General features: G+C 39.7%; 1 protein-coding gene across 1 annotated transcript in view; it reads left to right on the forward strand.

The window, feature by feature from the left end:
• The first annotated feature begins 6,156 nt into the window (after positions 1 to 6,156).
• LOC113825590 (secretin receptor) overlaps positions 6,157 to 22,500 on the forward strand; it is a 38,428-nt gene continuing 22,084 nt past the window's right edge. The window contains exon 1 of the mRNA XM_070135049.1: positions 6,157 to 6,326. Within this exon, the coding sequence (XP_069991150.1) occupies positions 6,213 to 6,326 (114 nt within the window). The 5' untranslated portion in view covers positions 6,157 to 6,212. The remainder of the gene's footprint in view (positions 6,327 to 22,500) is intronic.

Below are 22,500 nucleotides of genomic sequence, written 5' to 3' on the forward strand. Positions count from 1 at the left end.
TAAATAGGAGAATATGAATAACGAATCACACATAAAACAAACAATGGGAATGACTCGTGGACAAAAGTAAGCGAACGAGAAATACCCCGAAATGGTGTGAAAAAAGGTGTGACATGAAATAGCAAAGCCAGTGTGTCAGAATGCATTCGTATCCGTGGTCTCCCTCAGGATATTTGACCGAACGCGTCTCTTCTGGGAAATACGGAGCGCGGACACTTCTCAGTACGTTTATGGCTAGAAGAAAATATAAGGGAAAAGGAGTTAAATCTCGTTAAATGGTGTTCGATTCTGTTATGGGTAGTTGTTCTTCGTAGGGCGTCTGAGTGTTTTTATTCAATAAACTGATAATTAGACGAAAATACGAGTGAAAAGGAATTAGATCCCGTGGAAATGGTGTTCGATCCTGTTATGGAAACTTGTTCTTCTTAGGTCGTCAGAGTGTGTTCTCATTTTATAAACTGATACTCAGGAGGTGTAAGTGAAAAGACGTTAGATCTCGTGTGCATGGTGTTCGATCCTGTTATGGGAATTTGCTTTTTTTCTTAGGTCGTCAGAATGGATTCCTTTTTAATAAACTGATGGCTAAAAGAAACTATAAGTGAAAAGGAATTAGATCTCGTGGACGTGGCGGTCGATCCTGTTATGGGAACTTGTTCTTAGGGCGCCAGAATGGAGTCTATTCGATAAACTGATGGCTAGAAAATGTAAATGGAAAGAAATCAAATATCGTGGACGCGGCGTTCGATCCTGTTATGAAAATTTGTTTTTGTAAAGTCATCAGAGTGGAGTATTGTTTAAAAAACTGATGCTTTGAGGAAAACATAACTGAAAGGGAATTAGATCTCGTGGACGCGGTGTTCGATCCTGTTATGGTCGTCGAAGTGGAGTATTGTTCGATAAACTGATGGCTTCAGGAAAATATAAGTGAAAGGGGGTTGTATCTCATAGACGTGATGTTCGATCCTATTACGAAAAATTGTTTTTCATATATCGTCAGAGTGCATATGATACTGATGGAAAAGTGGTGTTTTGGCTCAGGTGATTCCATTGAGTTTTGCTCGATTTAATGAGGATGCGATATGGTTTGTTTGTTGTTGTTTTTTATTGTTGCTAAGACTTCTACTTGTTCCACCCGTGGTATGCTTTTTGTTGTTGTTGTTTTGCATTCGCCCTTCGATGTAAGTGTTAAGAAATCTGTTAATACCATATGGAGAAATTTGTGATACTTATTTTCTTGAAAATGATTTTTAACAATTTTATTTAGTAAGCAATTTTGGTAAATTTGGAAATGCAACCCCACACCATTTTTGGGGTGGATAAAATAATTTTCCAATAGCTTTCGTCGTGTTTGGAACGAATCTAGCACTCATTTCCTTCGCAAACGAAGCATAACTGTGATATCGGTCTCGATATCTGGGAGGGCATGATAGGCCTACATTTCGAGAAATATCGGTAGAATACTAGTAAGCGTAGTGTATTGACACATTTCCGGGTTGTATAGGGGGCTCCGCCCCCTTAAACCTCCTTTCAGGGGAGGCTGCCGCCCCCCCCCTACCCCCCGCCTAGTCTACAAAATCTTCACCTCATGTTCCGGCAGGATAGAGCCCGGGCAAACCAGATATCTGACACGCTTTAAGTTGATATAGGGGGCTTCTACCCCTTATACCCCCTTCCAGGAGGGGATGCTGCCCGTCCACCCCCGCCTGGTCTGCAAAATCTTCACCTCGTGTGTTCCGGCAGGAGAGAGCCCAGACCCAGGAACAGTTTTAACCTCATCTTACCTGAAGCATCTACTCCAGACGTGCCAAGCTGTGGGGGTCACTGGGATCGTCGGGGTATTCCAGGTCGTTGTTGGCGGGAATTGCGTTCGTTTCCACTTTCTCCGTTTCGTTTTCTGAATCCTTTTCCATGCACCACAAACCCACTGGTGTCTTGTCATTTCTGTAATAACATGATGTTTTATAGTGTGGGCATTGCACTTCCATTGACAGTACACCGTGACGTAGATTTAGTAAGCTTGCTTCGTTATTTTATTGATATTTCGCAGTGAAATCGAAATAATTGTTCTTACAACCTACACACTGTCTAGCCATCATGAAACTGATTTGAATTTCAACTGCCTTCTCCTAGGCCCAGCTTCTATTATCACGTGATGATCTATTCCTTATCTGATTCGTTCTGTTGTGTCTATGGCTCATTTGATTTCCCTCGCATACGTCATCCGCTACAAATCCGTCCGATTTCCCGTCGCTCTTAACGACTTTTTGTCATTTTGCCGCGGCGTTGGAGGCGAAAGGTTACTGCGGCTCCTGGAAATCGGGGATTTTATATCCTCTATAACTCCGTTATTATCAATTTGCGCAGAAAATGGTATAAAAGAAAACTATCGTAGAATAATGTGTTCTACCACATGGTAAGCTCAGATTCTTTAAATTAGGAGTGGGGTTACATTCCCAATAATACCGCAATTTTCGTTATATTCCCTTAGTGTAAGGTACTGTTTCCCTAAAGCTCAGGCCATTCCATGTTCTTTGTAGGGGAAAGAACAGACGTAATCGCCTTACGCCCGTCATCATTTCCAAGAATACATCATTCCTTGTTCTCTGTCACCTCAATGATGTGGTTTAGAAGTATATACCGGTCTTTGTTTTTCTTCTCTTTTTCTGTTTTTTTCTCCTTTGTCTTCGTTCTCCTTTTCTTTTCGTATTATTATCTTTATTATTATTATCATCATTATTCGTCTTCCTTTTCTTCGTCATCTGGCTTTTCTTTTTTTCCTTTCTTCTCTCTGTTTTCGTGTTATCATCATCATTGTTTGTCTTCCTCCTCCTCTTTTTCTCTAATACGATCAACAGATGACAAGGAATCAAATGTCTCACAAGATGAGGTAATCGGCAACCCCATGCCACCCCATTGTTTCTGGGATTAGATCGATGCGGAGCCCTTGATGGCAACGTCTGTTTCGAGGGGTGAGGTGTGATTAACCTGGAGTGTGGGCGCACTTCCCTTTTATATTGCCTTTAATTTGAAAAAAAGACGAAATTGGCAACTCGACTCAAGCTTTGAAGTATTCCGATTCACAATCTTTTCTATTTTAATTACCTGAAACTTATTTTTTTTTCATACGTTTGTATTATTAAAACCATGCATATATATTTTTTTAATTTTTAGTTTGCTGCCTTAACATCATTTTGATATATTTTCTCAAAAGAGAATCGATATAGTCCCGAGTTTGGCGTGAGTTGCCTTTTTTTGTGTGTTGTTTTTTTGAAACGCAGCATAGTCACGTGATCAAGAGACGAACCACTTTCGTTCTCTGCAGCGTCCAGGCTTTGCAAATAATTATGCCATGTACATTTTCAGGTAAACTTCATTTGCAACACACATGCACTCATTTTAGCCGGCGAAGTAATCATAAAAAGTAATTGGGAAAGTAATTAGTTTCCCTGATTGATATTTAGCTTCTTGTTACGTATGATTATATTAAGGCAGCGTTGGTGTGGAATCCGAGGGCGAAACCTGGAATACCCGTGGTGTGCTGTCGAAGGTTAATTAAATCTGTGAATGAGTCTCTTTGGGTCTTCTGTGTGTGTGTGTGCGTGCGTCTGTGTGTGTGTGTGTGTGTGTGTGTGTGTGTGTGTGTGTGTGTGTGTGCGTGCGTCTGTGTGTGTGCGTGCGTCTGTGTGTATGTGTGCGTGCGTGTGTGTACGCCTGAAAATATGTTCGCGTTCTCACTGACGTTGCAGCACGATGTTTAAGATATACTTTTGAAGAAATGCTTATATGTAGCAGCTACACACACACACACCGTATATTGATTAACAGTAAGCGAAAAAGTGCACATTTTGGACCCACAGACACCTCTTAGACAGTACCTAAATATCCTCGTGTTTATAAGGACGTCTCGCGTGCATTCTCCCCAAACCTGCGCGTCAGATCCAGCCTTGTTTATCTCCGACTCATGCGACCCTTGTGAGATTCTTGTCAAATTCTTGCGAAATTTAGTATATACCGGATACAAGCATCATGGCGAGGATACCTTTTCCCCTTCCCTCCTCCTTCCTCTCATCTTCTTTCTCCTCTCCTTTTCCTTTCCTCCTTTTCTCCCCTCCTCTCATTTCCCCCCTTCCCTCCTTTCCCCTTTCTTCCTCTCCCCTCTCTTTTCCCCTCCCCCGCCCCTCCTTCCCCCTTTCTTCTTCCCTCTCCCATCCTCTTCTCCCCTCTTCCCTTTCCCTCCCCTCTCCCATCCTCTTCCCCTCTCCCCCTCCTCCCTCCCCTCTCTCCCTCCTCCCCCCCCCTCCCCCCCCCCCCCCCCCCCTCCCCTCCCCCTCCCCTCCCTTCCCATCCTTTCCCCTCTCCCTCTTCCCTCCCCCTCTCGAAGCCTCGCACAACTTCGGATTTCCATTTCGAGTGAGTTACGAGGCAAACCCGACCCGAGCGAGGAGGGCGAAGGGGGTCGATTGGAGGTTTTGAGTGCCAGGGAGCAGTGCCAGGAGGAGGAGATTCGTAAGACTGTTGTTGCAGATTTTTTTTTTTTTTTTTTTTTTTTTTTTTTTTTTTTTGAATGGGGATTGGAAATGGGTTTAGGTGTTTTGTACCATGTCTTTTTTGTCAGTTTGTTCCTTTTTAATTCTTTCCCCCGTCTGTTTCCCCGTTCTCTTCTCTTTTCCACAACTCTTTTCTAAGACTTCTAAAACAACAATTTAAAAGTGGTGGCTGAAGATGACAAGGTTGTATTCTACCATTTTTTTTCTCTCTTTCTTTTTCATTCTTTAATCCATCTTTTCCCATTTCAATTTTCATTTTCTGTTCTGTTACTCTCGTTCTCTTCATAAACCCTTTATTTTTCTTCCCTCCTTCCCTCTTTCCTTCCCGCCTCCCTTTCATCCTTCCTTCCTTCCTTACTTCCTTCCTTCCTTCCTTCCTTCCTTCCTTCCTTCCTTCCTTCCCTCCTTCCTTCCTTCCTTCCTTCCTTCCTTCCTTCCTTTATCCCTCCTCCCTTCGTGTGCCGTATAGTGCAGTGGTGAACGGGCTGGTCTTGCAATCTTGCTGACCTGCGTTCGATCCTGCGCGCTCCCAGTGAACGGTAACCCCGGCCGTTCCTTGCACACAGGGGGAGATTTAGAAGGCAAAATAAAACAGACAATATGTCACAACAAAGAATATCCATTGTAACAAATGGAATTGAAACTAAATCTTTAAATCTTTAATCTTTAATCTTAATCTTCCTCCCTCCCTCCCCCTCCCTTCCATCCCTATTCCTTCCTTCCCTTCCACCCTTCCTTCCTTCCTTCCATCCCCCCTCCCTTCTATCCATCCCTTCTACCCTTCTATCCTTCCTTCCATCTTTCCTTCCTTCATTTCTCCATTATCCAAAACCCGACGATAAATCCTAAGGAAGGAACCGACAAATCTGCCTTAGTTAACGGAGCGGTCGCCCTATTTAGAACACTTAAGAGGACGTTTGAGATGGCGAGAGGAAATGCGGTTTAGCGAATGAAGAACAAGCGATACGAAGAGGACTGATACACCTCACTTTGTTACTTTGTTTATTGATTGGTTGATTCTTTCTTTTTCTCTCTTTTTACTTTCTTTCTTTCTTTCGTTGTAGTTTGGTGAATGTAGAAAGCGCGAAAATAGGAGAAATGTTTGTCTCTTCTCTGTCTCTTTATCTATATGTTTATTCATTCTTTCGTATTTCCTTTCTTCTTTTTTCCCCTTTTATCTTTCATTCTCTGTATTCTAGCGAATGCAGAAATAACCCAGAATAAGAAAATTATGTCACGTCTCCTTTACCTTTTGCCTTTTTTACGCTACAATCAACAGTTTAGTATTGGTGTTTCCAATTCCAGATAAACACAACACTATTCGGTATGAGTGTTGCATTTCAGGTGTCTTATCTTAATCGGAACTAAGATTAACTCGCTAATCTGTTCTATTGCTCTCCCCGCCTCCTCCTCCTCCTCCTATTCCTCCCTCCTCCATCCTCCTTCTCCCTCCCTCCAATTCCCTCATTCTTCCCTTCCTCCTCCACTTCCCTCCTCCCTCCCTCCCTCCTACGTCCACCTCCTACCTTCCTCACCCCTCTACCCTCCCTCCCTCCTCCCTCCTTCCTTCCACCCTCCATCCTCCCTTCCTCCTTCCTTCCTCCCTCCTACAGGAAATTACGATGTCCGAGGAACCTCCTTCACCTACACCTCTTCGGGTCGTTCATGCTGCGGGCGCTGGTGGTGCTGCTGAAGTCCTCTCTGCTGGTGGAAGGGACGGCTCTCCCGCAGAATTTCCACGTGCAAGATGGCGTCCACACGTTCAACTCCTCCAGCGAGGTGAGGGAGAGAAGAATAGTAACGCCGCTCCTGCCGTCGTCTCTTTTCTTAAAGTTTACCCGCTTATTTTTCCGTTTTCTTTTTTCTTCTCTTTTTCCCGTTTTCGCTGAACTCTGGAATCTTTTCCTCTTGAATTTTCTCCGTTGTTTGGTCTTCTGCTGCTTTAGGATTTCGTCTCGTTTGCGATTCAGAGGGATTAGTTTTCTCTTGGAAGACGATTCAGAGGATTAGTTTTCTCTTGGAAGACGATTCAGAGGATTAGTTTTCTCTTGGAAGACGATTCAGAGGATTAGTTTTCTCTTGGAAGACGATTCAGAGGATTAGTTTTCTCTTGGAAGACGATTCAGAGGATTAGTTTTCTCTTGGAAGACGATTCAGAGGATTAGTTTTCTCTTGGAAGACGATTCAGAGGATTAGTTTTCTCTTGGAAGACGATTCAGAGGATTAGTTTTCTCTTGGAAGACGATTCAGAGGATTAGTTTTCTCTTGGAAGACGATTCAGAGGATTAGTTTTCTCTTGGAAGACGATTCAGAGGATTAGTTTTCTCTTGGAAGACGATTCAGAGGATTAGTTTTCTCTTGGAAGACGATTCAGAGGATTAGTTTTCTCTTGGAAGACGATTCAGAGGATTAGTTTTCTCTTGGAAGACGATTCAGAGGATTAGTTTTCTCTTGGAAGACGATTCAGAGGATTAGTTTTCTCTTGGAAGACGATTCAGAGGATTAGTTTTCTCTTGGAAGACGATTCAGAGGATTAGTTTTCTCTTGGAAGACGATTCAGAGGATTAGTTTTCTCTTGGAAGACGATTCAGAGGATTAGTTTTCTCTTGGAAGACGATTCAGAGGATTAGTTTTCTCTTGGAAGACGATTCAGAGGATTAGTTTTCTCTTGGAAGACGATTCAGAGGATTAGTTTTCTCTTGGAAGACGATTCAGAGGATTAGTTTTCTCTTGGAAGACGATTCAGAGGATTAGTTTTCTCTTGGAAGACGATTCAGAGGATTAGTTTTCTCTTGGAAGACGATTCAGAGGATTAGTTTTCTCTTGGAAGACGATTCAGAGGATTAGTTTTCTCTTGGAAGACGATTCAGAGGATTAGTTTTCTCTTGGAAGACGATTCAGAGGATTAGTTTTCTCTTGGAAGACGATTCAGAGGATTAGTTTTCTCTTGGAAGACGATTCAGAGGATTAGTTTTCTCTTGGAAGACGATTCAGAGGATTAGTTTTCTCTTGGAAGACGATTCAGAGGATTAGTTTTCTCTTGGAAGACGATTCAGAGGATTAGTTTTCTCTTGGAAGACGATTCAGAGGATTAGTTTTCTCTTGGAAGACGATTCAGAGGATTAGTTTTCTCTTGGAAGACGATTCAGAGGATTAGTTTTCTCTTGGAAGACGATTCAGAGGATTAGTTTTCTCTTGGAAGACGATTCAGAGGATTAGTTTTCTCTTGGAAGACGATTCAGAGGATTAGTTTTCTCTTGGAAGACGATTCAGAGGATTAGTTTTCTCTTGGAAGACGATTCAGAGGATTAGTTTTCTCTTGGAAGACGATTCAGAGGATTAGTTTTCTCTTGGAAGACGATTCAGAGGATTAGTTTTCTCTTGGAAGACGATTCAGAGGATTAGTTTTCTCTTGGAAGACGATTCAGAGGATTAGTTTTCTCTTGGAAGACGATTCAGAGGATTAGTTTTCTCTTGGAAGACGATTCAGAGGATTAGTTTTCTCTTGGAAGACGATTCAGAGGATTAGTTTTCTCTTGGAAGACGATTCAGAGGATTAGTTTTCTCTTGGAAGACGATTCAGAGGATTAGTTTTCTCTTGGAAGACGATTCAGAGGATTAGTTTTCTCTTGGAAGACGATTCAGAGGATTAGTTTTCTCTTGGAAGACGATTCAGAGGATTAGTTTTCTCTTGGAAGACGATTCAGAGGATTAGTTTTCTCTTGGAAGACGATTCAGAGGATTAGTTTTCTCTTGGAAGACGATTCAGAGGATTAGTTTTCTCTTGGAAGACGATTCAGAGGATTAGTTTTCTCTTGGAAGACGATTCAGAGGATTAGTTTTCTCTTGGAAGACGATTCAGAGGATTAGTTTTCTCTTGGAAGACGATTCAGAGGATTAGTTTTCTCTTGGAAGACGATTCAGAGGATTAGTTTTCTCTTGGAAGACGATTCAGAGGATTAGTTTTCTCTTGGAAGACGATTCAGAGGATTAGTTTTCTCTTGGAAGACGATTCAGAGGATTAGTTTTCTCTTGGAAGACGATTCAGAGGATTAGTTTTCTCTTTTGTGACGATTCAGAGGATTAGTTTTCTCTTGGAAGACGATTCAGAGGATTAGTTTTCTCTTGGAAGACGATTCAGAGGATTAGTTTTCTCTTGGAAGACGATTCAGAGGATTAGTTTTCTCTTGGAAGACGATTCAGAGGATTAGTTTTCTCTTGGAAGACGATTCAGAGGATTAGTTTTCTCTTGGAAGACGATTCAGAGGATTAGTTTTCTCTTGGAAGACGATTCAGAGGATTAGTTTTCTCTTGGAAGACGATTCAGAGGATTAGTTTTCTCTTGGAAGACGATTCAGAGGATTAGTTTTCTCTTGGAAGACGATTCAGAGGATTAGTTTTCTCTTGGAAGACGATTCAGAGGATTAGTTTTCTCTTGGAAGACGATTCAGAGGATTAGTTTTCTCTTGGAAGACGATTCAGAGGATTAGTTTTCTCTTGGAAGACGATTCAGAGGATTAGTTTTCTCTTGGAAGACGATTCAGAGGATTAGTTTTCTCTTGGAAGACGATTCAGAGGATTAGTTTTCTCTTTTATGACGATTCAGAGGATTAGTTTTCTCTTGGAAGACGATTCAGAGGATTAGTTTTCTCTTGGAAGACGATTCAGAGGATTAGTTTTCTCTTGGAAGACGATTCAGAGGATTAGTTTTCTCTTGGAAGACGATTCAGAGGATTAGTTTTCTCTTGGAAGACGATTCAGAGGATTAGTTTTCTCTTGGAAGACGATTCAGAGGATTAGTTTTCTCTTGGAAGACGATTCAGAGGATTAGTTTTCTCTTGGAAGACGATTCAGAGGATTAGTTTTCTCTTGGAAGACGATTCAGAGGATTAGTTTTCTCTTGGAAGACGATTCAGAGGATTAGTTTTCTCTTGGAAGACGATTCAGAGGATTAGTTTTCTCTTGGAAGACGATTCAGAGGATTAGTTTTCTCTTTTATGACGATTCAGAGGATTAGTTTTCTCTTGGAAGACGATTCAGAGGATTAGTTTTCTCTTGGAAGACGATTCAGAGGATTAGTTTTCTCTTGGAAGACGATTCAGAGGATTAGTTTTCTCTTGGAAGACGATTCAGAGGATTAGTTTTCTCTTGGAAGACGATTCAGAGGATTAGTTTTCTCTTGGAAGACGATTCAGAGGATTAGTTTTCTCTTGGAAGACGATTCAGAGGATTAGTTTTCTCTTTTATGACGATTCAGAGGATTAGTTTTCTCTTGGAAGACGATTCAGAGGATTAGTTTTCTCTTGGAAGACGATTCAGAGGATTAGTTTTCTCTTGGAAGACGATTCAGAGGATTAGTTTTCTCTTGGAAGACGATTCAGAGGATTAGTTTTCTCTTGGAAGACGATTCAGAGGATTAGTTTTCTCTTGGAAGACGATTCAGAGGATTAGTTTTCTCTTGGAAGACGATTCAGAGGATTAGTTTTCTCTTGGAAGACGATTCAGAGGATTAGTTTTCTCTTGGAAGACGATTCAGAGGATTAGTTTTCTCTTGGAAGACGATTCAGAGGATTAGTTTTCTCTTGGAAGACGATTCAGAGGATTAGTTTTCTCTTGGAAGACGATTCAGAGGATTAGTTTTCTCTTTTGTGACGATTCAGAGGATTAGTTTTCTCTTGGAAGACGATTCAGAGGATTAGTTTTCTCTTGGAAGACGATTCAGAGGATTAGTTTTCTCTTGGAAGACGATTCAGAGGATTAGTTTTCTCTTGGAAGACGATTCAGAGGATTAGTTTTCTCTTGGAAGACGATTCAGAGGATTAGTTTTCTCTTGGAAGACGATTCAGAGGATTAGTTTTCTCTTTTATGACGATTCAGAGGATTAGTTTTCTCTTTTGTGACGATTCAGAGGATTAGTTTTCTCTTGGAAGACGATTCAGAGGATTAGTTTTCTCTTGGAAGACGATTCAGAGGATTAGTTTTCTCTTGGAAGACGATTCAGAGGATTAGTTTTCTCTTGGAAGACGATTCAGAGGATTAGTTTTCTCTTGGAAGACGATTCAGAGGATTAGTTTTCTCTTGGAAGACGATTCAGAGGATTAGTTTTCTCTTGGAAGACGATTCAGAGGATTAGTTTTCTCTTGGAAGACGATTCAGAGGATTAGTTTTCTCTTGGAAGACGATTCAGAGGATTAGTTTTCTCTTTTATGACGATTCAGAGGATTAGTTTTCTCTTTTGTGACGATTCAGAGGATTAGTTTTCTCTTTTATGACGATTCAGAGGATTAGTTTTCTCTTTTATGACGATTCAGAGGATTAGTTTTCTCTTGGAAGACGATTCAGAGGATTAGTTTTCTCTTGGAAGACGATTCAGAGGATTAGTTTTCTCTTGGAAGACGATTCAGAGGATTAGTTTTCTCTTTTATGACGATTCAGAGGATTAGTTTTCTCTTGGAAGACGATTCAGAGGATTAGTTTTCTCTTGGAAGACGATTCAGAGGATTAGTTTTCTCTTGGAAGACGATTCAGAGGATTAGTTTTCTCTTGGAAGACGATTCAGAGGATTAGTTTTCTCTTGGAAGACGATTCAGAGGATTAGTTTTCTCTTGGAAGACGATTCAGAGGATTAGTTTTCTCTTGGAAGACGATTCAGAGGATTAGTTTTCTCTTGGAAGACGATTCAGAGGATTAGTTTTCTCTTGGAAGACGATTCAGAGGATTAGTTTTCTCTTGGAAGACGATTCAGAGGATTAGTTTTCTCTTTTGTGACGATTCAGAGGATTAGTTTTCTCTTGGAAGACGATTCAGAGGATTAGTTTTCTCTTGGAAGACGATTCAGAGGATTAGTTTTCTCTTGGAAGACGATTCAGAGGATTAGTTTTCTCTTTTATGACGATTCAGAGGATTAGTTTTCTCTTGGAAGACGATTCAGAGGATTAGTTTTCTCTTGGAAGACGATTCAGAGGATTAGTTTTCTCTTGGAAGACGATTCAGAGGAAGACGATTCAGAGGATTAGTTTTCTCTTTTGTGACGATTCAGAGGATTAGTTTTCTCTTGGAAGACGATTCAGAGGATTAGTTTTCTCTTGGAAGACGATTCAGAGGATTAGTTTTCTCTTGGAAGACGATTCAGAGGATTAGTTTTCTCTTGGAAGACGATTCAGAGGATTAGTTTTCTCTTGGAAGACGATTCAGAGGATTAGTTTTCTCTTGGAAGACGATTCAGAGGATTAGTTTTCTCTTGGAAGACGATTCAGAGGATTAGTTTTCTCTTGGAAGACGATTCAGAGGATTAGTTTTCTCTTGGAAGACGATTCAGAGGATTAGTTTTCTCTTGGAAGACGATTCAGAGGATTAGTTTTCTCTTTTGTGACGATTCAGAGGATTAGTTTTCTCTTGGAAGACGATTCAGAGGATTAGTTTTCTCTTGGAAGACGATTCAGAGGATTAGTTTTCTCTTGGAAGACGATTCAGAGGATTAGTTTTCTCTTGGAAGACGATTCAGAGGATTAGTTTTCTCTTGGAAGACGATTCAGAGGATTAGTTTTCTCTTGGAAGACGATTCAGAGGATTAGTTTTCTCTTGGAAGACGATTCAGAGGATTAGTTTTCTCTTGGAAGACGATTCAGAGGATTAGTTTTCTCTTGGAAGACGATTCAGAGGATTAGTTTTCTCTTGGAAGACGATTCAGAGGATTAGTTTTCTCTTGGAAGACGATTCAGAGGATTAGTTTTCTCTTGGAAGACGATTCAGAGGATTAGTTTTCTCTTGGAAGACGATTCAGAGGATTAGTTTTCTCTTGGAAGACGATTCAGAGGATTAGTTTTCTCTTGGAAGACGATTCAGAGGATTAGTTTTCTCTTGGAAGACGATTCAGAGGATTAGTTTTCTCTTGGAAGACGATTCAGAGGATTAGTTTTCTCTTGGAAGACGATTCAGAGGATTAGTTTTCTCTTGGAAGACGATTCAGAGGATTAGTTTTCTCTTGGAAGACGATTCAGAGGATTAGTTTTCTCTTGGAAGACGATTCAGAGGATTAGTTTTCTCTTGGAAGACGATTCAGAGGATTAGTTTTCTCTTTTGTGACGATTCAGAGGATTAGTTTTCTCTTGGAAGACGATTCAGAGGATTAGTTTTCTCTTGGAAGACGATTCAGAGGATTAGTTTTCTCTTGGAAGACGATTCAGAGGATTAGTTTTCTCTTTTGTGACGATTCAGAGGATTAGTTTTCTCTTGGAAGACGATTCAGAGGATTAGTTTTCTCTTGGAAGACGATTCAGAGGATTAGTTTTCTCTTGGAAGACGATTCAGAGGATTAGTTTTCTCTTGGAAGACGATTCAGAGGATTAGTTTTCTCTTGGAAGACGATTCAGAGGATTAGTTTTCTCTTGGAAGACGATTCAGAGGATTAGTTTTCTCTTGGAAGACGATTCAGAGGATTAGTTTTCTCTTGGAAGACGATTCAGAGGATTAGTTTTCTCTTGGAAGACGATTCAGAGGATTAGTTTTCTCTTGGAAGACGATTCAGAGGATTAGTTTTCTCTTGGAAGACGATTCAGAGGATTAGTTTTCTCTTGGAAGACGATTCAGAGGATTAGTTTTCTCTTGGAAGACGATTCAGAGGATTAGTTTTCTCTTGGAAGACGATTCAGAGGATTAGTTTTCTCTTGGAAGACGATTCAGAGGATTAGTTTTCTCTTGGAAGACGATTCAGAGGATTAGTTTTCTCTTGGAAGACGATTCAGAGGATTAGTTTTCTCTTGGAAGACGATTCAGAGGATTAGTTTTCTCTTGGAAGACGATTCAGAGGATTAGTTTTCTCTTGGAAGACGATTCAGAGGATTAGTTTTCTCTTGGAAGACGATTCAGAGGATTAGTTTTCTCTTGGAAGACGATTCAGAGGATTAGTTTTCTCTTGGAAGACGATTCAGAGGATTAGTTTTCTCTTGGAAGACGATTCAGAGGATTAGTTTTCTCTTGGAAGACGATTCAGAGGATTAGTTTTCTCTTGGAAGACGATTCAGAGGATTAGTTTTCTCTTGGAAGACGATTCAGAGGATTAGTTTTCTCTTGGAAGACGATTCAGAGGATTAGTTTTCTCTTGGAAGACGATTCAGAGGATTAGTTTTCTCTTGGAAGACGATTCAGAGGATTAGTTTTCTCTTGGAAGACGATTCAGAGGATTAGTTTTCTCTTGGAAGACGATTCAGAGGATTAGTTTTCTCTTGGAAGACGATTCAGAGGATTAGTTTTCTCTTGGAAGACGATTCAGAGGATTAGTTTTCTCTTGGAAGACGATTCAGAGGATTAGTTTTCTCTTGGAAGACGATTCAGAGGATTAGTTTTCTCTTGGAAGACGATTCAGAGGATTAGTTTTCTCTTGGAAGACGATTCAGAGGATTAGTTTTCTCTTGGAAGACGATTCAGAGGATTAGTTTTCTCTTGGAAGACGATTCAGAGGATTAGTTTTCTCTTGGAAGACGATTCAGAGGATTAGTTTTCTCTTGGAAGACGATTCAGAGGATTAGTTTTCTCTTGGAAGACGATTCAGAGGATTAGTTTTCTCTTGGAAGACGATTCAGAGGATTAGTTTTCTCTTGGAAGACGATTCAGAGGATTAGTTTTCTCTTGGAAGACGATTCAGAGGATTAGTTTTCTCTTGGAAGACGATTCAGAGGATTAGTTTTCTCTTGGAAGACGATTCAGAGGATTAGTTTTCTCTTGGAAGACGATTCAGAGGATTAGTTTTCTCTTTTGTGACGATTCAGAGGATTAGTTTTCTCTTGGAAGACGATTCAGAGGATTAGTTTTCTCTTGGAAGACGATTCAGAGGATTAGTTTTCTCTTGGAAGACGATTCAGAGGATTAGTTTTCTCTTGGAAGACGATTCAGAGGATTAGTTTTCTCTTGGAAGACGATTCAGAGGATTAGTTTTCTCTTGGAAGACGATTCAGAGGATTAGTTTTCTCTTGGAAGACGATTCAGAGGATTAGTTTTCTCTTGGAAGACGATTCAGAGGATTAGTTTTCTCTTGGAAGACGATTCAGAGGATTAGTTTTCTCTTGGAAGACGATTCAGAGGATTAGTTTTCTCTTGGAAGACGATTCAGAGGATTAGTTTTCTCTTGGAAGACGATTCAGAGGATTAGTTTTCTCTTGGAAGACGATTCAGAGGATTAGTTTTCTCTTGGAAGACGATTCAGAGGATTAGTTTTCTCTTGGAAGACGATTCAGAGGATTAGTTTTCTCTTGGAAGACGATTCAGAGGATTAGTTTTCTCTTGGAAGACGATTCAGAGGATTAGTTTTCTCTTGGAAGACGATTCAGAGGATTAGTTTTCTCTTGGAAGACGATTCAGAGGATTAGTTTTCTCTTGGAAGACGATTCAGAGGATTAGTTTTCTCTTGGAAGACGATTCAGAGGATTAGTTTTCTCTTGGAAGACGATTCAGAGGATTAGTTTTCTCTTGGAAGACGATTCAGAGGATTAGTTTTCTCTTGGAAGACGATTCAGAGGATTAGTTTTCTCTTGGAAGACGATTCAGAGGATTAGTTTTCTCTTGGAAGACGATTCAGAGGATTAGTTTTCTCTTGGAAGACGATTCAGAGGATTAGTTTTCTCTTGGAAGACGATTCAGAGGATTAGTTTTCTCTTGGAAGACGATTCAGAGGATTAGTTTTCTCTTGGAAGACGATTCAGAGGATTAGTTTTCTCTTGGAAGACGATTCAGAGGATTAGTTTTCTCTTTTGTGACGATTCAGAGGATTAGTTTTCTCTTGGAAGACGATTCAGAGGATTAGTTTTCTCTTGGAAGACGATTCAGAGGATTAGTTTTCTCTTGGAAGACGATTCAGAGGATTAGTTTTCTCTTGGAAGACGATTCAGAGGATTAGTTTTCTCTTGGAAGACGATTCAGAGGATTAGTTTTCTCTTGGAAGACGATTCAGAGGATTAGTTTTCTCTTGGAAGACGATTCAGAGGATTAGTTTTCTCTTGGAAGACGATTCAGAGGATTAGTTTTCTCTTTTATGACGATTCAGAGGATTAGTTTTCTCTTGGAAGACGATTCAGAGGATTAGTTTTCTCTTGGAAGACGATTCAGAGGATTAGTTTTCTCTTGGAAGACGATTCAGAGGATTAGTTTTCTCTTGGAAGACGATTCAGAGGATTAGTTTTCTCTTGGAAGACGATTCAGAGGATTAGTTTTCTCTTGGAAGACGATTCAGAGGATTAGTTTTCTCTTGGAAGACGATTCAGAGGATTAGTTTTCTCTTGGAAGACGATTCAGAGGATTAGTTTTCTCTTGGAAGACGATTCAGAGGATTAGTTTTCTCTTGGAAGACGATTCAGAGGATTAGTTTTCTCTTGGAAGACGATTCAGAGGATTAGTTTTCTCTTGGAAGACGATTCAGAGGATTAGTTTTCTCTTGGAAGACGATTCAGAGGATTAGTTTTCTCTTGGAAGACGATTCAGAGGATTAGTTTTCTCTTGGAAGACGATTCAGAGGATTAGTTTTCTCTTGGAAGACGATTCAGAGGATTAGTTTTCTCTTGGAAGACGATTCAGAGGATTAGTTTTCTCTTGGAAGACGATTCAGAGGAAGACGATTCAGAGGATTAGTTTTCTCTTGGAAGACGATTCAGAGGATTAGTTTTCTCTTGGAAGACGATTCAGAGGATTAGTTTTCTCTTTTATGACGATTCAGAGGATTAGTTTTCTCTTGGAAGACGATTCAGAGGATTAGTTTTCTCTTGGAAGACGATTCAGAGGATTAGTTTTCTCTTGGAAGACGATTCAGAGGATTAGTTTTCTCTTGGAAGACGATTCAGAGGATTAGTTTTCTCTTGGAAGACGATTCAGAGGATTAGTTTTCTCTTGGCTGACGATTCAGAGGATTAGTTTTCTCTTGGAAGACGATTCAGAGGATTAGTTTTCTCTTGGAAGACGATTCAGAGGATTAGTTTTCTCTTGGTAGACGATTCAGAGGATTAGTTTTCTCTTGGAAGACGATTCAGAGGATTAGTTTTTCTCTTGGAAGACGATTCAGAGGATTAGTTTTCTCTTTTATGACGATTCAGAGGATTAGTTTTCTCTTTTGTGACGATTCAGAGGATTAGTTTTCTCTTGGAAGACGATTCAGAGGATTAGTTTTCTCTTGGAAGACGATTCAGAGGATTAGTTTTCTCATGGAAGACGATTCAGAGGATTAGTTTTCTCTTGGAAGACGATTCAGAGGATTAGTTTTCTCTTGGAAGACGATTCAGAGGATTAGTTTTCTCTTGGAAGACGATTCAGAGGATTAGTTTTCTCTTGGAAGACGATTCAGAGGATTAGTTTTCTCTTGGAAGACGATTCAGAGGATTAGTTGTCTCTTGGAAGACGATTCAGAGGATTAGTTTTCTCTTGGAAGACGATTCAGAGGATTAGTTTTCTCTTGGAAGACGATTCAGAGGATTAGTTTTCTCTTGGAAGACGATTCAGAGGATTAGTTTTCTCTTGGAAGACGATTCAGAGGATTAGTTTTCTCTTGGAAGACGATTCAGAGGATTAGTTTTCTCTTTTCTGACGATTCAGAGGATTAGTTTTCTCTTGGAAGACGATTCAGAGGATTAGTTTTCTCTTGGAAGACGATTCAGAGGATTAGTTTTCTCTTGGAAGACGATTCAGAGGATTAGTTTTCTCTTGGAAGACGATTCAGAGGATTAGTTTTCTCTTGGAAGACGATTCAGAGGATTAGTTTTCTCTTGGAAGACGATTCAGAGGATTAGTTTTCTCTTGGAAGACGATTCAGAGGATTAGTTTTCTCTTGGAAGACGATTCAGAGGATTAGTTTTCTCTTGGAAGACGATTCAGAGGATTAGTTTTCTCTTGGAAGACGATTCAGAGGATTAGTTTTCTCTTGGAAGACGATTCAGAGGATTAGTTTTCTCTTGGAAGACGATTCAGAGGATTAGTTTTCTCTTGGAAGACGATTCAGAGGATTAGTTTTCTCTTGGAAGACGATTCAGAGGATTAGTTTTCTCTTGGAAGACGATTCAGAGGATTAGTTTTCTCTTGGAAGACGATTCAGAGGATTAGTTTTCTCTTGGAAGACGATTCAGAGGATTAGTTTTCTCTTTTCTGACGATTCAGAGGATTAGTTTTCTCTTGGAAGACGATTCAGAGGATTAGTTTTCTCTTGGAAGACGATTCAGAGGATTAGTTTTCTCTTGGAAGACGATTCAGAGGATTAGTTTTCTCTTGGAAGACGATTCAGAGGATTAGTTTTCTCTTGGAAGACGATTCAGAGGATTAGTTTTCTCTTGGAAGACGATTCAGAGGATTAGTTTTCTCTTGGAAGACGATTCAGAGGATTAGTTTTCTCTTGGAAGACGATTCAGAGGATTAGTTTTCTCTTGGAAGACGATTCAGAGGATTAGTTTTCTCTTGGAAGACGATTCAGAGGATTAGTTTTCTCTTGGAAGACGATTCAGAGGATTAGTTTTCTCTTGGAAGACGATTCAGAGGATTAGTTTTCTCTTGGAAGACGATTCAGAGGATTAGTTTTCTCTTGGAAGACGATTCAGAGGATTAGTTTTCTCTTGGAAGACGATTCAGAGGATTAGTTTTCTCTTGGAAGACGATTCAGAGGATTAGTTTTCTCTTGGAAGACGATTCAGAGGATTAGTTTTCTCTTGGAAGACGATTCAGAGGATTAGTTTTCTCTTGGAAGACGATTCAGAGGATTAGTTTTCTCTTTTGTGACGATTCAGAGGATTAGTTTTCTCTTGGAAGACGATTCAGAGGATTAGTTTTCTCTTTTGTGACGATTCAGAGGATTAGTTTTCTCTTGGAAGACGATTCAGAGGATTAGTTTTCTCTTGGAAGACGATTCAGAGGATTAGTTTTCTCTTGGAAGACGATTCAGAGGATTAGTTTTCTCTTTTATGACGATTCAGAGGATTAGTTTTCTCTTGGAAGACGATTCAGAGGATTAGTTTTCTCTTGGAAGACGATTCAGAGGATTAGTTTTCTCTTGGAAGACGATTCAGAGGATTAGTTTTCTCTTGGAAGACGATTCAGAGGATTAGTTTTCTCTTGGAAGACGATTCAGAGGATTAGTTTTCTCTTGGAAGACGATTCAGAGGATTAGTTTTCTCTTGAATGACGATTCAGAGGATTAGTTTTCTCTTGGAAGACGATTCAGAGGATTAGTTTTCTCTTGGAAGACGATTCAGAGGATTAGTTTTCTCTTGGAAGACGATTCAGAGGATTAGTTTTCTCTTGGAAGACGATTCAGAGGATTAGTTTTCTCTTGGAAGACGATTCAGAGGATTAGTTTTCTCTTGGAAGACGATTCAGAGGATTAGTTTTCTCTTTTATGACGATTCAGAGGATTAGTTTTCTCTTGAAAGACGATTCAGATGATTAGTTTTCTCTTGGAAGACGATTCAGAGGATTAGTTTTCTCTAGGAAGATGATTCAGAGGATTAGTTTTCTCTAGGAAGATGATTCAGAGGATTAGTTTTCTCTTGGAAGACGATTCAGAGGATTAGTTTTCTCTTGGAAGACGATTCAGAGGATTAGTTTTCTCTTGGAAGACGATTCAGAGGATTAGTTTTCTCTTGGAAGACGATTCAGAGGATTAGTTTTCTCTTGGAAGACGATTCAGAGGATTAGTTTTCTCTTGGAAGACGATTCAGAGGATTAGTTTTCTCTTGGAAGACGATTCAGAGGATTAGTTTTCTCTTGGAAGACGATTCAGAGGATTAGTTTTCTCTTGGAAGACGATTCAGAGGATTAGTTTTCTCTTTTGTGACGATTCAGAGGATTAGTTTTCTCTTGGAAGACGATTCAGAGGATTAGTTTTCTCTTTTGTGACGATTCAGAGGATTAGTTTTCTCTTGGAAGACGATTCAGAGGATTAGTTTTCTCTTGGAAGGCGATTCAGAGGATTAGTTTTCTCTTGAATGACGATTCAGAGGATTAGTTTTCTCTTGGAAGGCGATTCAGAGGATTAGTTTTCTCTTGGAAGACGATTCAGAGGATTAGTTTTCTCTTGGAAGACGATTCAGAGGATTAGTTTTCTCTTGGAAGACGATTCAGAGGATTAGTTTTCTCTTGGAAGACGATTCAGAGGATTAGTTTTCTCCTGGAAGACGATTCAGAGGATTAGTTTTCTCTTGGAAGACGATTCAGAGGATTAGTTTTCTCTTGGAAGATGATTCAGAGGATTAGTTTTCTCTTGGAAGACGATTCAGAGGATTAGTTTTCTCTTGGAAGACGATTCAGAGGATTAGTTTTCTCTTGGAAGACGATTCAGAGGATTAGTTTTCTCTTGGAAGGCGATTCAGAGGATTAGTTTTCTCTTGGAAGACGATTCAGAGGATTAGTTTTCTCTTGGAAGACGATTCAGAGGATTAGTTTTCTCTTTTGTGACGATTCAGAGGATTAGTTTTCTCTTTTGTGACGATTCAGAGGATTAGTTTTCTCTTGGAAGACGATTCAGAGGATTAGTTTTCTCTTGGAAGACGATTCAGAGGATTAGTTTTCTCTTGGAAGACGATTCAGAGGATTAGTTTTCTCTTGGAAGACGATTCAGAGGATTAGTTTTCTCTTGGAAGACGATTCAGAGGATTAGTTTTCTCTTTGGTGACGATTCAGAGGATTAGTTTTCTCTTGGAAGACGATTCAGAGGATTAGTTTTCTCTTTTGTGACGATTCAGAGGATTAGTTTTCTCTTTTGTGACGATTCAGAGGATTAGTTTTCTCTTGGAAGACGATTCAGAGGATTAGTTTTCTCTTTTGTGACGATTCAGAGGATTAGTTTTCTCTTGGAAGACGATTCAGAGGATTAGTTTTCTCTTTTCTGACGATTCAGAGGATTAGTTTTCTCTTGGAAGACGATTCAGAGGATTAGTTTTCTCTTTTATGACGATTCAGAGGATTAGTTTTCTCTTTTGTGACGATTCAGAGGATTAGTTTTCTCTTTTGTGACGATTCAGAGGATTAGTTTTCTCTTTTGTGACGATTCAGAGGATTAGTTTTCTCTTTTATGACGATTCAGAGGATTAGTTTTCTCTTGGAAGACGATTCAGAGGATTAGTTTTCTCTTGGAAGACGATTCAGAGGATTAGTTTTCTCTTGGAAGACGATTCAGAGGATTAGTTTTCTCTTGGAAGAGGATTCAGAGGATTAGTTTTCTCTTGGAAGACGATTCAGAGGATTAGTTTTCTCTTTGGTGACGATTCAGAGGATTAGTTTTCTCTTGGAAGACGATTCAGAGGATTAGTTTTCTCTTTTGTGACGATTCAGAGGATTAGTTTTCTCTTTTGTGACGATTCAGAGGATTAGTTTTCTCTTGGAAGACGATTCAGAGGATTAGTTTTCTCTTTTGTGACGATTCAGAGGATTAGTTTTCTCTTGGAAGACGATTCAGAGGATTAGTTTTCTCTTTTCTGACGATTCAGAGGATTAGTTTTCTCTTGGAAGACGATTCAGAGGATTAGTTTTCTCTTGGAAGACGATTCAGAGGATTAGTTTTCTCTTGGAAGACGATTCAGAGGATTAGTTTTCTCTTGTAAGGCGATTCAGAGGATTAGTTTTCTCTTGGAAGACGATTCAGAGGATTAGTTTTCTCTTGGAAGACGATTCAGAGGATTAGTTTTCTCTTGGAAGACGATTCAGAGGATTAGTTTTCTCTTTTGTGACGATTCAGAGGATTAGTTTTCTCTTTTATGACGATTCAGAGGATTAGTTTTCTCTTTTGTGACGATTCAGAGGATTAGTTTTCTCTTGGAAGACGATTCAGAGGATTAGATTTCTCTTGGAAGACGATTCAGAGGATTAGTTTCCTCTTGGAAGACGATTCAGAGGATTAGTTTTCTCTTGGAAGACGATTCAGAGGATTAGATTTCTCTTGGAAGACGATTCAGAGGATTAGTTTTCTCTTGGAAGAGGATTCAGAGGATTAGTTTTCTCTTTTCTGACGATTCAGAGGATTAGTTTTCTCTTGGCTGACGATTCATTGAACTTTACCTTCTCCTCGCTGACGAATCGGTGAGAATAGCTCCCTCTTAGCTGACTCTCCAGTGCTTAGACTCCCCTTTGACATCCACACCTTCCTGACGATCGAGTGGGACTGGCTGACGTAGGCGGCGACGAGTCATGCAGTCTCATTAAGACCCGCTGCTCACTGACGCATGTTTGTTCCGACTTCACGGGCGCTCTGACTCGTCCACAGACAAGCAGACGGCATTGGGGCGTCGTGGTAGAGCTAAGATTATCGCGGGCTGAATGGGCGTCGCAACGTGTCTTATTTTCTGTTTTATGCGTTTTTATTTGTCTATGATTTCCTCTATTTTTATTGTCGTTTTCGTTTTTGTTGTTGCTATTATTGCGATGATTTTTCTTGTCATTATTATTGTTATTGTCATCATCATTGTTATTATTATTTTTGTTTTTATCATTATTATTGTCATTACTGTTGCGTCACCCTCTTGATCATGTCTTTATCATCAGTGCCTTCATTAATATCATTATTCTTATATTATCGTTATTAATATTATTATTATTATTATTATTATTATTATTATGAAATTGTTACTTTTACAAAGTTTTTTGCCTAAAGATATTTTTGATCTGTACATTGACTGTTAATTGCATGTGGCATCATTGAACATCACACATATATGTGTGCGTATGAGTGTTCCTTGTTTCTGCAACTTTTTCTTTCTTCTTTTAATTTTCCTCCTCTTTTTTATCTTCTTTTTATCCTCCTCCTTTTTCTCATTCTTCTCCATCTTCTTTTCTTCATCTTCTTTTCCTTTTTTTAAATTTAAAGTTTTTAAATCATACACCTAAGATTATGTTCAGACGAAATGTTCAGACTCAGGGCCACTTTGTATGCTTCTTGAACCGCAGTCGGAATGCACAAAGTTCCCGTGTTTCTTGTGTGAATGGGAAGCAGGGACAG

Source organism: Penaeus vannamei, chromosome 20 (assembly GCF_042767895.1).
Source record: "Penaeus vannamei isolate JL-2024 chromosome 20, ASM4276789v1, whole genome shotgun sequence".
NCBI lineage: Eukaryota > Metazoa > Arthropoda > Malacostraca > Decapoda > Penaeidae > Penaeus > Penaeus vannamei.